The sequence below is a fragment of the Gambusia affinis genome, linkage group LG18 (assembly GCF_019740435.1).
Source record: "Gambusia affinis linkage group LG18, SWU_Gaff_1.0, whole genome shotgun sequence".
NCBI lineage: Eukaryota > Metazoa > Chordata > Actinopteri > Cyprinodontiformes > Poeciliidae > Gambusia > Gambusia affinis.
In genome coordinates this window covers 6,479,208-6,494,149 of record NC_057885.1, presented here as the reverse complement: position 1 = coordinate 6,494,149, position 14,942 = coordinate 6,479,208, and the positions used below count along the sequence as shown (strand labels likewise).

Genomic DNA, 14,942 nt, shown 5'->3' with positions numbered 1-14,942 from the left:
TCATCAGCTTAGTAAGACATTTTTATGGATCTATGCAGTAACTGAGATACTATTTCTGATTTAATCATGATAACCGGAGGTTTGGAACATTATATTTAAAACAGAATTATTATTATTATTCTTATTATACATATGTAAATTTTTTGAATATAAGAATACAAGATATATTGCTTTGTACATTATATTAGTGGAAAAACACAAACAGAAAACATTGTGTAATAATGAGTGAATATGGGGCGTGCTGTGGTGGCGTAGGGGATAGCATGACCCACATTTGGAGGCCTTGAGTCCTCGACGCGGCTGTCGCGGGTTCAATTCCCGGACCCGGCCGACATGCGCTGCATGTCTTCCCCCTTCACCTTCCCCCTTTCCTGTCAGCCTGCTGTCATATAAGGGACACTAGAGCCCACAAAAGACCCCCGAGTGGGAAAAAAAAGAAAATCACATAATGAGTGAATATTAATAATTGCGTGTGTGAAATATTAATGTATCCTTTACTGACAAATACTGGTACCCTTATAATTAAACTTCTTATATACTTTTGAACACAGAGCAAGCTCTGACCAAAGCATAATAATAAAATAAATAAATGCTTGCAATCAACTACAATACCATTAGCTATGTGGTGGCAATTTAAATTAGGGCAATCCATATGAATGTATTTAAGAAAAGTGTAATGTCAGGTCATCTTTAGCTGTCATCTACACTTTTCATCAGTGAAACTTTTCATCAGCAAATATACATAGAATTAAAACCTTATTAAAATTATTGCACACCTGATTGCCATCAACCTTCAGATATAGTTTCTGTTCAGGGAAGGTCAGAGTGATTCACCTGGCAAACCTGTTAATCTGAAAATAAAATTCCTAAGCGGCAATAGCCAAATATGTCATGACTTCTTTTTTTCTTTCGTTTTAATTACATTTGGCAACTGCTAAACAATCCTGTGTCAAGATATCAGAATATTTCAGGCTGCAGGGCATATATGCAATGACTGATTGATGTACCCATAAAGATACTACCTACAAACAGAATAAAAAAGAAGCCATCCAAAAAAAGTTTTCCAGTAAGTAAAAAGTATTTTGTTAAAGGGTAACTTTTGTAATGAGTTATTGTTTCCAGAATTGATTTTAAACTCTACTTTGTTTGCATGAAGCCATTAATAATCGGCTCCAGAGATCTGGTTGGTCCACATGTTCCTAACGTCGCTCTCAGACTGCAAGGATTCTGTTGGCTTCTAGAATTTGTAAAAGTTTGATGGAAGGCAGATGTTTTACTTATCAGGCTCCCCTCCTGTGGAACCAGTTCTGAGTTTTAGTCTGTGAAGCAGACACCCTGTTTGAAACAGTTGGCATGGAACTTCCTCATCAAAGCATAATGTGATCGGGGGATCACCACCACACACCAGAGATGGCCAGGCACCGCCCCCAGCCAACTACCTGCCAGAACCTGACTGCCAACCTGGCCAAGGGGCCAGCCACCAAAACCAGGAGCAGCAACCCAAAAAATCTGAACGATCCCAGGAGAACCAGAACACCAGCTCCCCTCTCAACTGCCCTCATACGACCAGAACTCTGGCGCCTTCACCTCTGGTCAGACAGTAGCAGCAGACGGCTACAAATTTTACCAAAACTTGACAGGTATGATTTATGTTGAAGTTACTCTGTAAGAGACATGTCGACAAAAGACGTTTGTTACGACCAGCACCAAGCCTTGAACAGAAATAACTGGTTGTGCTGCCTTTTTCAGCAACTTTAGGTGTGTTGGTGTAATTTGTTCTTTTATGGGTAGTAAAGTGATCAGGCTTCATATCCCTAAAGTTGAAATGTATCAAGTGTTATTTAAACTTTGGATCGCTGTCCTCTCTTGATCTTCAGATGTTGGTACATGATGCTCATAGGTACACTGTAAAAACTACCGACCCCCTTATCAGCTTGTCAGCATTGTGAAGTTGATAATACCCATACTTGTAAGACAGCATTTGACCTTTTGTCTCCAAGATAAAAGACTAGAAATTTATTGCATTGCAAAAATTCCCCTACAGTTTGTTTGGCAAACGTCTTCACCATGTCCTGCCAAGGGCGTTATTCCAGAGGTTAAGGCAGCAATCAGATTATGTGACAGTTTTTCTTTCACTTTCTTAACATTCAGAAAGTGAAATGAATCTGTGTTTTTTCACCTGGTGGGTTGATGACACGTTTTGGTCCAATCTGAACTGGAATCTACAGAGGAAACACAGGAAGGCTAACTTTACCCGAGTAGTTGTTTATCATACTGCTTTTGACTGGTGTAATTTTAGATAATGTGTCACTATTGGCTGTGATGAAAACAAAATAAAAAAAAAACAAACAGTGAGGTGAATCTGGATCTCTTCCGCACAGAATAAAAGTTCTGTCCTCTTCCTCTGTTTGGTCCTCCTCATCATCATCACCTCTTGTTACTTCTATGTTCTGATCGGTTTCAATGCGTCCCGGTTAAATTAGAAAAGGCTTAATAACGTTACTCATCGCTGTCTGGGCAGGACGCAGCTAACGCAGTTGGACCAATAGGAGTCATTTACCTAGAATGCATTGCTGCAAGAACATGGCGACGTTCCTGTGACAAAATTTTATTAAAATTTATATACAGAACAGACCAAAAGTTTGGACACACCTTCTAATTGAATTCAATTAGAAGTGTCCAAACTGTTGGTCTGTACTGTATGTAGTATTATTATGGTGTTTTGTTTTGTTTTTTTACATCTAAAACAGATATTTTCCAAATAAAAAGTCGATTGTAACAACTACTCATCCTTTTAAGTTTCAGTCTGTTCTGAATACACCAATTGCACAATTATGCCAATTTTTTATTTATTTCAAAGCTCTACATTGCAGCAAATTGTTGATTTTCTTTCTTTTTTTCAGTATTATGCAAGGTGATTAGTTTGCAGGTAACTTGCTGTGAAATAAGTGCATAAAATATAACAAACATTGAAGTTATACATTACTTGAACATTTAATAAATTCAACTTTTTGTTAAAAATGTACTAATTTAACTGTATTTAACATATTATTGAATCTTGATTTATTTAGTTATTTATGTATTTATGCATCAAGCTGTGTGGCATTCAGTTATCAACATAACAAATATATGAAAACCATTCATTCAGCTTATATTGATATCAAATAAGGTTCAAACTAAAAATCTAAAAGACTTTACATTCTAAATTGATCATCGAAGCAGTATCATTTTTAATCTTTTTCGTTAAAATAATGATGTTACATTTATTGCATCTTCTCAAATTTAATAAAGACTCAAAGATTGACAGCCGAGCAGAAGGAGATGCAAACTATTGCCAGTTACATATTAAGCCACACAGAAAAAGTAAAAACAATATTACAACAACGGTCTACTGTCTATCCTTTATGTTTTTACATTCACAGTGCTGCTGAGGTTTAGTCTGTTGATAAAGTACATTTTCAAGTCAACTCTCTTTAATTCAATATTTATTTAATACTGTGAACATATATTTTGATATATTTGAAGCCCAGTGTTTGGAGGCACAGTTAGAGAACTGGGAGCAGTTTTCTAAAATGTTCATAACTCCAAATCAGCTGATTATTGTCCTCACATAACCTTCAGATATGCTTTTGGTTTTGCTTTGGTAAGTCAGGTTTATGTGACAGTTAAATAGAGAAAATCCCCGGTGCGGCTTGTTTGGCAAATGTCTTCAACAGGCTCTGGCAGGCTTGTTATTTTTGCAGGTATGCAAAGAAGTGGAATCATGTGGAACCAGTTGGTAACGTCAATGGAAATTGTTTTATTTGAGCTCAGCAATGACTTTTGACCTCAGATTAATAGGTCATCATGACTCATCATTGGCCTAATCATATTTTTTATTCTTTAATTTTCTTGTGTTGTTTTATATAGCTTTCTGGCCAGCAGACTAGAAAAATAAACAAACAAAAAAAAACAACAACTAATGTCTGCATCATCTGAATTTATTGACACAAATTCCTCATTCATTCTGTTTTACTGTGATGGGATATTCTGTCAGACATGGACTTAAGTGAATGTATTTCTTTTTTAGTTCTGTAATATTTACAGAATAGATGTTAACAAAGTACATTTAAACATCACAGCATAAATTATAGACAATCCAAACACAAAATCCAAGCAGAACCATTTTTTAATTTACATTTCGTTTTGATATGCTATTTATTTCTCCACTTTTTATTTCTCTGCTGAAAGTATTTTTTTAAACATGCATGAATGTGGGTTTCCTCACAGTTTTCTCTAATTCATGTAAAAATCTTTACAGTACTGTATTGATTTAGTGTTTTCTCTCATTCCGCTTACCTTAATTTAGACTCTGCCTGTAATCTTATCTAATATTTGACATTTGAATCTGTGTTTTATTGTATATGTGAAGAAAACACTGCCATCTACTGGACAAATGAAAAACCTGCCTAGTGCTATTTGGTCCACAGTCAACTAAATATATGTAGGTCAATGATTAATAGTGAAAGAAGGTCCAGAGATGCAGATATAGAGGATATAATTTACATACATTAGACAGTTTTATCAGCACAAGACAGTTTAACTGGGGGTCCAGGTTGGGTTTGCATGAATCTGTGGGTTACAGAGTGGGCTTGACATGCAGGGCATTCAGATTTCACAGTGGTACAGGATTGGCTGGTCCTTAAAAAAACACACAAAAAGAACCTAATAATAATAATAATAGTATTATTATTATTATGGAAAATCTGACTAATATAAACATTATTTTAGTTCATTCAGTTAGGTTTAACAATGTATATACAGTATATATACCGTATATATAATTACATATATAATTACAAATACAAAATGGGTGTATCAAATAAAGAGGCCATAACCATTAGTTTCTGTTTATGCATTTTAATAAAAAGTCAATTAATGCTGAAAATAAAACTTTGGCATTTCACTTTAAAATATCTGAAAAAAAAATTACTATAAGCCTCAAGTGCTCAATATATATATATATATATATATATATATATATATATATATATATATATATATATATATATATATATATATATACAAGACACTTTGTCATGACTCTTTGTGTCTTTGTCACATATAATAAAGTTTCACATGGTAACATAAAATATCAAGTCAGTGTGATTGTTACGTTTTATGTCAAAACTGGACTAAAAACCTATAAGAATGGAAACTTTTTTCAGAAATGTAGAACTAAAAACATAACCGTGTATCTGTAGACAGTGAGATGTGGAATAAATATTTATCATTTTTTTCTAAAACAATAGTTAGAGAAGCATTCCTTGTAACCATGTAAACTGCTTTATAGCAATTCATAAAAAAAACAAAAAACAGTTATAATATGCAAAGTTAGTAGGTTTACATCTGTTTTCATAGAATCCAAACAAGTAGTCAGAAAAAATCTATCTTTTTCAATCCTGGACAATTGTTATTATGGACAGAATATTTTCACCCCTTACCAAAAGTCATTGACTCTGCTCAAGTAAACAACACAAATGCATGAAAAAAATGTATTTCTATCTCCTTAGGCCCCTTTTTTAATTACTTGTCAACAATACTAACCCTTTTTTGTGTATAATTTAAACTAATCTGTGGATATTATATCTTGTCACAAATATACTGTGTTCAGTTTCTTCACTCTCAGTCAACCTAATCAGTGAAAAGCTCGAGTTATCTTTGAAAAGAAGGTAGCCAAAGAAGACGGTATCTCTAAGACATAGACATGAGTAAGGCCCATAGATTCAAGACTCATGACTTCATTGAAAATGTCTAAGGAGGGGTGATTGGCGAGTTGGTGCCTCAACAGAGGGTTTCTGGAATAAATCGCCCTGGCTGACTCCAGCAAGATTACTGGCATGGGAAGAAGATGCTCCAGAGAAACCAGGAAGTAGACAGGAGTCCTCTTCACTCTAACAGACCTGCTCATATCCCTGGCCCTGTCTATCTTCTGCATTGCTTCGTAGATATTTGTTTTGAAGGACACCAGAACTGTGTGTCTGGCCATGATCTGTTTGTCAAATCTTGTTGTCGAGTTGCCAGCGGGGTTTGTGGTTTGCTGTGTGACGTATCTGTAAGTGACGTCTAGCTGGTCAGTGTGGAGCTTCACAGACATGAGAGCTTTTTGCAAATCTTCCAGAACCTGACGGAGACATTCAGGGTCTTGGGTCCTGTTGTGTTGGGTTAAAGATGCAGAAGCACGATTGTAAAATGCAACTGCTGCCCAACAGGGGTCCTGGTTTATGACTTTAGTATACATGTCAATACTCTCTGAAAGCCTTCCCATTTTTTCAAGCTCACTACCTTTGGCAGTGTAGTAGTGGACATTGGATGAGGGAGACTCTCTCTGCCTTAGTTTTTGTAAGGCTGCACTCAGGTCTGCACTCAGGATACTTTTCAATCTAACAACAGAACCTTCCCCAGAAAATTTTGTAAGGAGCCACATTCCCCAAAACTCATTGAGTGCGGCAACATCTGATTCAGCCGGTTTGTTGTTGTTGCTCTTGTAGAGCAGATCCAGTGTGTCCAGGTACTGATTGAAGAGCTCTTCTTTCTTCTTTATGTTTGGTAGATCAGACTCCACATAGCCAGACAGTTGTTCAGCCACTAACGCATCTCTGATCTCTTTAATCATCATCAAATCAGAGTTGGTGTTTTCAGTCAAAATACGATACAGCAGCGAGGACATTTCTTGACTTTCTCCCCTGGTGTTGCTCCTCTGATATTGCCGCAAGTGCATAAGAAACAACTGCATAAAAGTTGCAGACGCATCTGCAATATTTTCCATGAAGGACAGAAGGTTACGTGTAAGAATTAGCAATTGTAGAGGCTCTGACAGATGAGTGAAGCAGACAACCATCTGGGCAGACCCAGGTGATCCTTGTCTAGCTGTATGTCCAATGCCCTGAGCCTCCACACGGGAATTATCAGGCAGAAAAGTTTGCACAACGAACAAACCCCCCGCTGACTTTACAGAGTCAGAAACCTGAAGGTCTGTTCCACGAGCAGCCAGGTTTGTTGCTATAATGACATCACCTGCACCCAACTTCTTTTTAAAGACAACACTGTTGTCTTTGTTGTTTTTGATGTAAAGCATTGTGCTTGAGAATCTACCGCTAAAAATTTGGTACAGTAACTTTGCTAGCTTGATGGACTCACAAGTCACTAGCACAGCTCTTGGAGATCTGTATGGTGTAGGCTTGATTTGATCAAATACAACTTCACAGATTTTCTCAATCCATCTTCTTTCATCCTTCATGATAACTCCCTGAACCTCAAACAGCTTCCTGCGCTTGTATGAAGGGATTTGGCAAGTCTTGATGCCCTGAAATGTTTTCCTCATGGTCTCAATCTCTGCTTGTTGCCCAAGAGTCCCAGACAGTCCATAAATCTGACTTTTGTACTTTTGAAGCAAACCAACGTTGGACATATAGTTGGAGATGATGGTCATATCACTTATCTTCGTCTGATGTTTCATCTCAAGGAACTGCTGTAGACCATCACACCATTTCAAACTGTTTCCAACCACATCTGTGCTGCTGTAGTCCTCAGGTACAATTATATCACCTTCAAAGATATATTCATCATCTTTTTCCATGCTTTGTGCTTGGAAGGCATTTTCAATCCAGACCTTTAGTTTAGATTCTACTAGTTTTGAAAGGAAACCTGGGATGTAGCAACTGCCTTCAGACTTGTTCAGCTCACGTGGTGTGAAATGCAGAAAACGCCTTACTTCCTCTTCTGTAGCTCTCAGTACACTGTCTGTATCAGGATACATGTATTGACAGAAGCCACCATTCAAAAGCAGAGACACTCGTCTCTGACCACTTCCTCTTGATGACCTGTTCAGTTCTTGTACGGATCCATCTGTGTTGAGGTTGTGTAGAACAAACTGACATGATGGGAATCTGGTCTCCACTGCACTAAAGAATTCAACCAGCTTGTCAGCTGGAACATTTGCAGTTGTTGCAATTTTCTCATCCAAAAGATTTGGTTTCCTCTGTATTTCCGTAACTACGCCATTGGCCAGTACACCAGTCTCCTCGGCTATTTGAAGAACAGTCAACTCATCCAATCCTTCCTGCTTGAGCTGTTTTAATACAACTTGATGAAAGGGGTATTTTCGCCCAACAATGTGGCCTGACCCTAATTTGCTGTACTGGTTAGCAGTGGCCCATATTAATGCCAGAAGAGGGTTGAGATGCTGAAGAGCTGGCATGTCACTGCTTAAGTAAAGAACATCATTACCTTTGTCCAACATCAAGGAATCCACCTCATCCACAATTGCACACTGGAATGTCCTCTGGCCAAATATGTCCATCCTAAGAACATGGTGTTTCAGCCAGTCTCTAGTGAACTGCTCTGCAGTACCATAAACAATTTGGCTCTCATAACATTTTTTTGAGTCTTCGTCTTGCTTGTTGATGTTGCAGTCCACGCTGATCTTTAAAAGTTCATAGAATTTCTTCCATTCTCTCATGTCTCTCTCTGCTAGAACAGATGAACTCGACATGATGTCAACTTTCTCTCCTCTCAGAGCTCGATAGGCTGCAAACATGGCCACAATGCAGGACTTCCCCTCTCCAGTGCCGACCTGAATGAGGCGCCCCGTTTTGGAAGGAGCCATGAGACACCAGCTCACCATCTGGGTCAGTCGTGGTCTGAAGTGACTTCTTTCTGCTGCCTGGCAAAGAGTCAACAAGACTTTTCTCAGGCCAGTCAGCTCTGATCCTGAACTGCGGGAACTAAGGGCAGCTTGAACTGATGAGACAATATCCCTGATCTCGGCCAACAGCTCATTATTAACTTGGTTAAAGTCTCCATTTCGGATTTCTTCAATAATCTCATCCAAGGTTTTGTCTTCATCGTCTCCCAAACACGCCTTGAGTGCTTCATTGGTCACTGCCGTGTCTCTGACCAACTCCAGAAGGTTTCTTCCTGTTCTGGATCTCCATGAGGGTGTGATGTAATTAACTTGAATGCAGTGCAACATTTGGAGCAACCATGTGAGGAGATGCGATCTGTCATTACTATTCACCAACTCAAATCTCTGCAGAAGGGCATTGAACAGTTCACTGACATCTTCAGGTCTCCATTTAATACTCCTGACCAGTCCTTGCAGCAGCTTGACGAGACTCTTTTCATTTTCATTTGGAGTGAATAAACGGGGAGCAAGGAAAGAAGTTACAACTCGGTGAATCACTCTGGGATCCATTTCCTTGCTCAAGTCTGGCTAAAACAGAAGAGAGTAAATAGTTATATGTTTCTCTGTTAAAAATGTTTCTATAAAACACTCTCTAACAGCATTTGACAACGTCTAACAATTTTCTATAGCTGCAATGAAACACCATGCCAAACATTATAATATTTAGCTCAGTAAAAGCTCTGAATTATATTTTCACAAAGCAATTGTCAGTAGTGCTGGATTACAAAATGAATTTTAAGAGCAGTGGACTCACCTGGTACAAAAACAACAAATCAAGCAGCTGATGTTTCACCCTGTGATCATATTTGTCTTTTTAACTTTGTCGCTGCTTCGACGTTGCTGTCTTTACATTGGCACCACCCCCAGGGGGCTTCCGGCTGTTTACTTCATCTAACTTAGCTTTTGCATGTAATGACAGAACTGCACTGATCTCCACATGCTGCACAAAAAACATGTTTTACGGCTCTGTGCTGTAACTGAGACACTATTTCTACTTCAGTGACGATGACTTGAAGTTTGGACAATTATAATTAAAGCAGAAACATAATTTTTCTCTTCCATTTACTGACACTCAGAAACTGATAGAATTAAGACCTTATTAACATTCTGACTCACCTGATTACCGTCCTCTTAAATCCCGGTCAGAGTCGTATGTTTATTTCCAACTGAATTGCCGACGTGGAAGTAAGCTCCCTCCTGCTGCGAGACATCATTCTTACCCTTTTAAAACTTTTGTGTTGGTTTCATTTTTGCTTTGTAGATCCTGCACCGCCTACAGGGTATTTCCAGGTTTTAGATTGACTTACTCTAAACAGAGTGACTTATTGTACATGCAGACGGCACAAATTCTGTGATCAGTCGTTGTGATATACGCTGGTGATGGTTGGTACCTGCGTGCTGTTTTCCACAGCACTGTAGAGAATTTCATAAAAATGTATACTTACACATTTATACATCAAGGGGTGGCTTTGCAATTAGACTACTGCACGTTATTGTGATTTCCCAGTTCAAGAACCGGAGGTCCGACTTTCATTTTTAGAACCTGCTGGCTTCAAATGGTCAACAATCATTTTGTAATGGTGGTAAACGTAACTTCCAGCACAGTTTCTAAGTTTCTGTCAGAACGTTGGAGGTCCGAATGAGTCGATCACACGCCAACAGAGAGGTTACCTCACCATCATACGCAACGAAGTAACAGCAAATGGATGCAAACCGTTTAGTGTCAGATGGCAACACATAAACTTTGAGTCCATGAAAGTTTATGTGCTGCCATAAACACATAAACTTTTCTTTAACAGCTGAATTATACAGGTTTAATGTCACACCATGTGGAAAAAGTAATGAAATTGTTTATTGTGGTCCTATTTTTACTTGTACACAAGCAAAAATCTTTTAAGTAGTTTTTAAAATGTTGACCAGTCACTTTTATTTCATCTAAGATTTTCACTCCCAGTGCAGCAGAATTTAGTTTGGACAAATTCAAGTCAGCTCAACTTTAATAAAAGTTTTTTTATAATCCAAATGTTTTTATTTTTATTTTATAAACGTTGCGAATAAAATGAGTCAAAATGTAAACAATTAAAATACCTTGAACGTGTATATTTGAAGCCGAGTGTTTGGAGAGACAGTTAAAGAAGTGAGGAAAGAGTGTAACCTTGGATGACTTTTCTTTTGTTGGTTGAAGTCAGGCTACACATATTCATAACTCCAGCTGAGCTGAATATTGGCCTCACTTAACCCTAAAGTTTGCTTTCAGTTTTGCTTGCTCAGACTGGTTCTCCAGTCACATACAGAAAAACCCCAGTGTGTTTTGCTTGGCAAGTGTCTTCGACATGTGCTAGCAAGCTTGTTATTTTGGAGATAACTAAAATGAAATAGTGCTTGATTTATTCTGTTTCACTGTTGTTGAGACTTTTTGTTTACCATTGAGCTAAAACTACAGGCTTCCCTCCAATGCAATCAGAGCATCTACAATCCTAAAATGACCCAAAATGGCATCAAATTAGACGAACCGCAAGCTGGAAATACAGTTTTGTCTTTGACAACTGACCACCAGCCTGACAGGAACGGGAACGGCCACAGCAGAGGCTGGTTGACGAAAGAAACGGATCAAAAATACCCCGGTCACATGAGTGACCAAATGTAACAATCACTGAGGGAAGTGGAACTAAAATCTAAATGTTCAATTTCACCTAATGTTTATTTCACTTTGGATTTTGCCAAAGCGCACAAAGAGTATATAGTTCTCTTTCTCTTCTGCGAAAGTCGTCCGATGGAAGGAATTGGCAGCTGGGTCACTGATGCACATGGTGAAGGACGGCTGATGTCTGTGTGCTCAGATCCAAAACTCCCTAAAATTACATGTTGGTTCCGACAGAAAGGTGTTAAGTTAAATGCTGTTTATGGTTTTTATAGTTTCTTACTTTTGAGTCCGCACAGTTTTCAGACCAGTCAATGTCAACCACCACCTAAAAGACCAACAATGGGCAGGTGAACATCAGAACCGGGCCGTGGCGCGATGCAATAGGGTGACATGGTGTGGAAATTTAGATTTTCCTCAACACCATCTGGATGCCCAGGTGAATCTGTGTTTCTTACCACAAGAAAACGTTTCACAGCAAGACGTGAAGAAGGTAAACAGATGGAAGCAGAAAGTCGTATGATGATTTAGCCAAAGTTGGCTTTGGGTCACCAGGTGCTACCTGCCTGAACACCATCCTTCATTATGCCTGATCAGTGAATCTTCAGAGCGCTAACTTTAAACCTAGCTTGTGTAAGCAAAGGTCAAATTATGTTCTTAATTGTTTAAAGTGAATGAAATGAAATGAAACTTTATTTCGAACATGATAGTAGTAGAAAATAACGCACAAGAACAATGAATGCAAAAGACATATTTTTGTACCACAATAAGCTTAACATGCTTGAAAGTAAGAAACTTATGAACTCCTACCCCATAAACTCACAATATTTTCAGGTGGACCCTCATTAATAAATCCAATCAAAAATAAAAATAAACAGGTTAATTTATTTTCCATTTTATCTGGATTTACATATGTCTAAATATATACATCCATATCCACACACTCATGAGCGTTAGCCTCAATTTACATAAACACATCAGTGCTAACTCTCACCCATATTTCTGTCTTGTGAAAATTACCTCTTTTTTAGTTCCTTTTAAATTTTAAGTAATTTATAACTTTTGAACACTTTAAGCACAAAATGCAATAAGTTGTTAATGATGTCGAGCATTTTGAGGATGATTTCATACATTTTTAAACAAGATAATGTTTGAAACCAGAACCACCACGATCAGCAGGGCACTGCGTCAGCCTGTAGCCAGGATCCAGTCTTTCATTGGTGGTAATCAGGATAGATGACTCATCAAATATGTGAAACAACAATGACTTGACAACTGAAGCACCATGCTATGCCTGTGCGACTCCGAACGTAGACTTCCTGGAATTTATGTTGTTCTTCTTCTGTTTTTTTTTTTTTTTTTTCTTCACATGACATAAAATCACCAGATCAAGCTCGGCAAACATCTCAGCATATCCTGGGAAATTAGTTTTTCCCCAGACAGGAATAAGTGGTTTTAACATGGGGTTTAGTTCTGCTTTCTTCACGGTTTGCCTACTTGATAAGCCAAAACAGCTAAAATTGTTTGCTGCTTTTCTTAGAGCCCCCTTATTTCAAAATTAGGATTGCCGAATACATAATCACCTCTATGTCATTGTGAACAATCAGACTCGGCCCAAAGCATCAGCAAATACTGACTCAATTCTTTGACCTTGTGAAGAAACAAAACCGGTGAAGGTTACATAAAACGTCTCCATCTGCAGCAGTAAAGCAATGAAAATGAACACAGTGCCACCATGTGGACATTATCAGTATCTCTGTTTTGCACAATTGGAAATGTCAATTAGTTTGTCCTGGAACAAGAGTCGTGATTCAGCGGTTTGTTGGTCCAAGTACCAAATGAGGCACTTGGGCTGCTATTAGCGGTACTTCCAGCCAATATTTGTCTTAATTGTCATCAGGAAAAATTAATGACTGTGGTGATTAACACCAATGGCTGAAACGATGCTTTTGTTCAAACAAATTAATCTTTGCTGTAAGTAGGAACTGCTGGGGAAAAAAAGAAGTTGAAAAAATTTCAACAACTCCCATAATTTTAAAACACCACGTTTTTTTTATTCAACAATTAAAGCCACTGTGTGTCTTTATGACAAAATTATTAATAAAAATCAAACAAGAGGAAACCATCATAACGTTTATCTATATGACATCAAATAGATGATGGCATCTTAAAAACAGGACAACTAGATGTGAAGTCTGTATATTGCATAAAATGTTTTCTATTGCAATAAAGGTCAGACTATGTTATTGATTTTCATTGAACAAGCAGACAAACTATGTATTCTCATATGGTGTAACATCAAAAATAAATATGTTCTTTTTACTATGGATATTACAAAGTTTTCTACGGCAAAGGAAGACATTCTGGATATTCAGGTCAAAGTTGGTGAATTTTTGTTTGTTTTACACTCCTGTGAACCTTGCTGGAATGTTGTTTCCGATCGTTCCTGTTGTGTCATTGTTTAGTTAAAAAAACCGTCAAGGTGGTGTTTGGAAAACGTGACACTTACTGAGACGGTGGTTGTAAAAAAAAAAAAAAAAAAAAGTTAGTGAACCACTACAAACAGAATATGTCTGGCAAAAAGTTTTAGATACATTTCACCATAACCCACATCTTCTGCTAGATGTTCCCCGTCGTAAGAGTTTCAGTGGCTCAAAGATGACCGGAAGGAAAACAAAAATGTTTCTCCTGCATCATTGTGATTAAGCGCAATTTCATAAGCTTCTAGAACTTTGGGAGGAACCGTGAGAACTAAAACAATTCAAGCAATGACATCGTCAGTCAACGATGACACAACGGGACCTCTCCATCCGGTTCGGCGGGGAGAGGACGACCGGTCTGTCCGCTTCGACGCGACTGCAATTCGGATGAAAAGTAACCCGCAGCGGACTGCCGTCAGCCTGCTGTAACATTGAAACCGGAAACAACCCGGATCTGTATTTCAAAATAATGTACTATCCATGCGAATACTTTCGGATGCATTTATTTTTTTTACCTGTAGTGATGCAAATGTTGTGGTGTAGGAAAAAAAAATCATTTATTTGGGTCTTAACATAAAAATTAATATATTTAATTTCACTAAATACTTTTCATTTAGTGCATGTGGCTTCATAAACAGATTTGTGGCCTTACTTGCAAGTGAAAGTGCTGCCTCTAACTTATTTGTACCTTAACAGATACTTTTGCATTCATGATTTTTTGCAAAATCATAAATGCAAAAATCCTGTCGTAAAAAACAAGGTCCCTCCTGTTTTTACAACAGATATAAAATCAAATATAGAATTATCATTATTATTATTATTATTATTATTATTATTATTATTATTATTATTATTATTATTATTATTATTATTATTATTATAAGTGCAGTGTTTTGTAGACACTGTATTTATATAAATTTTATATTAATTTTTTTTCTTCTGTGGATAGGGCACATAAACTGGCTCCATCCACAAAAGGCACCAAAAAAGTATCTATTACTATTTTAATGTGTTTCAGTTATCAGAAACCATACACAATGTTTGGAGTCAAATTCAACCACAAAATATTTGGGACTTCCCATTGAACCTTGACAGT

The 14,942-nt window shown here is 37.5% G+C and overlaps 1 protein-coding gene across 2 annotated transcripts; it reads right to left on the bottom strand.

The window, feature by feature from the left end:
- Positions 1 to 5,083: 5,083 nt before the first annotated feature.
- LOC122820614 (protein translocase subunit SecA-like) lies at positions 5,084 to 9,928 on the bottom strand. Of its 2 annotated transcripts, none has more exons than XM_044098178.1 (2): positions 9,842 to 9,928; positions 5,084 to 9,253 (listed from the first exon to the last, which is right to left on the bottom strand). In XM_044098178.1, the coding sequence occupies exon 2, from the start codon at positions 9,233 to 9,235 to the stop codon at positions 5,678 to 5,680; it is 3,558 nt and encodes a 1,185-aa protein (XP_043954113.1). In that variant the 5' UTR covers positions 9,236 to 9,253; positions 9,842 to 9,928; the 3' UTR covers positions 5,084 to 5,677. The 2 variants fall into 2 exon arrangements, with proteins under 2 accessions (XP_043954113.1, XP_043954112.1); XM_044098177.1 differs by having other exon boundaries at positions 5,084 to 9,249.
- Between the last annotated feature and the right edge of the window lie 5,014 nt (positions 9,929 to 14,942).

Excerpts from the sequence above, each read along its gene's own strand:
- LOC122820614 (XM_044098178.1), bottom strand. The coding sequence starts at position 9,235 with ATGGATCCCAGAGTGATTCACCGAGTTGTAACTTCTTTCCTTGCTCCC.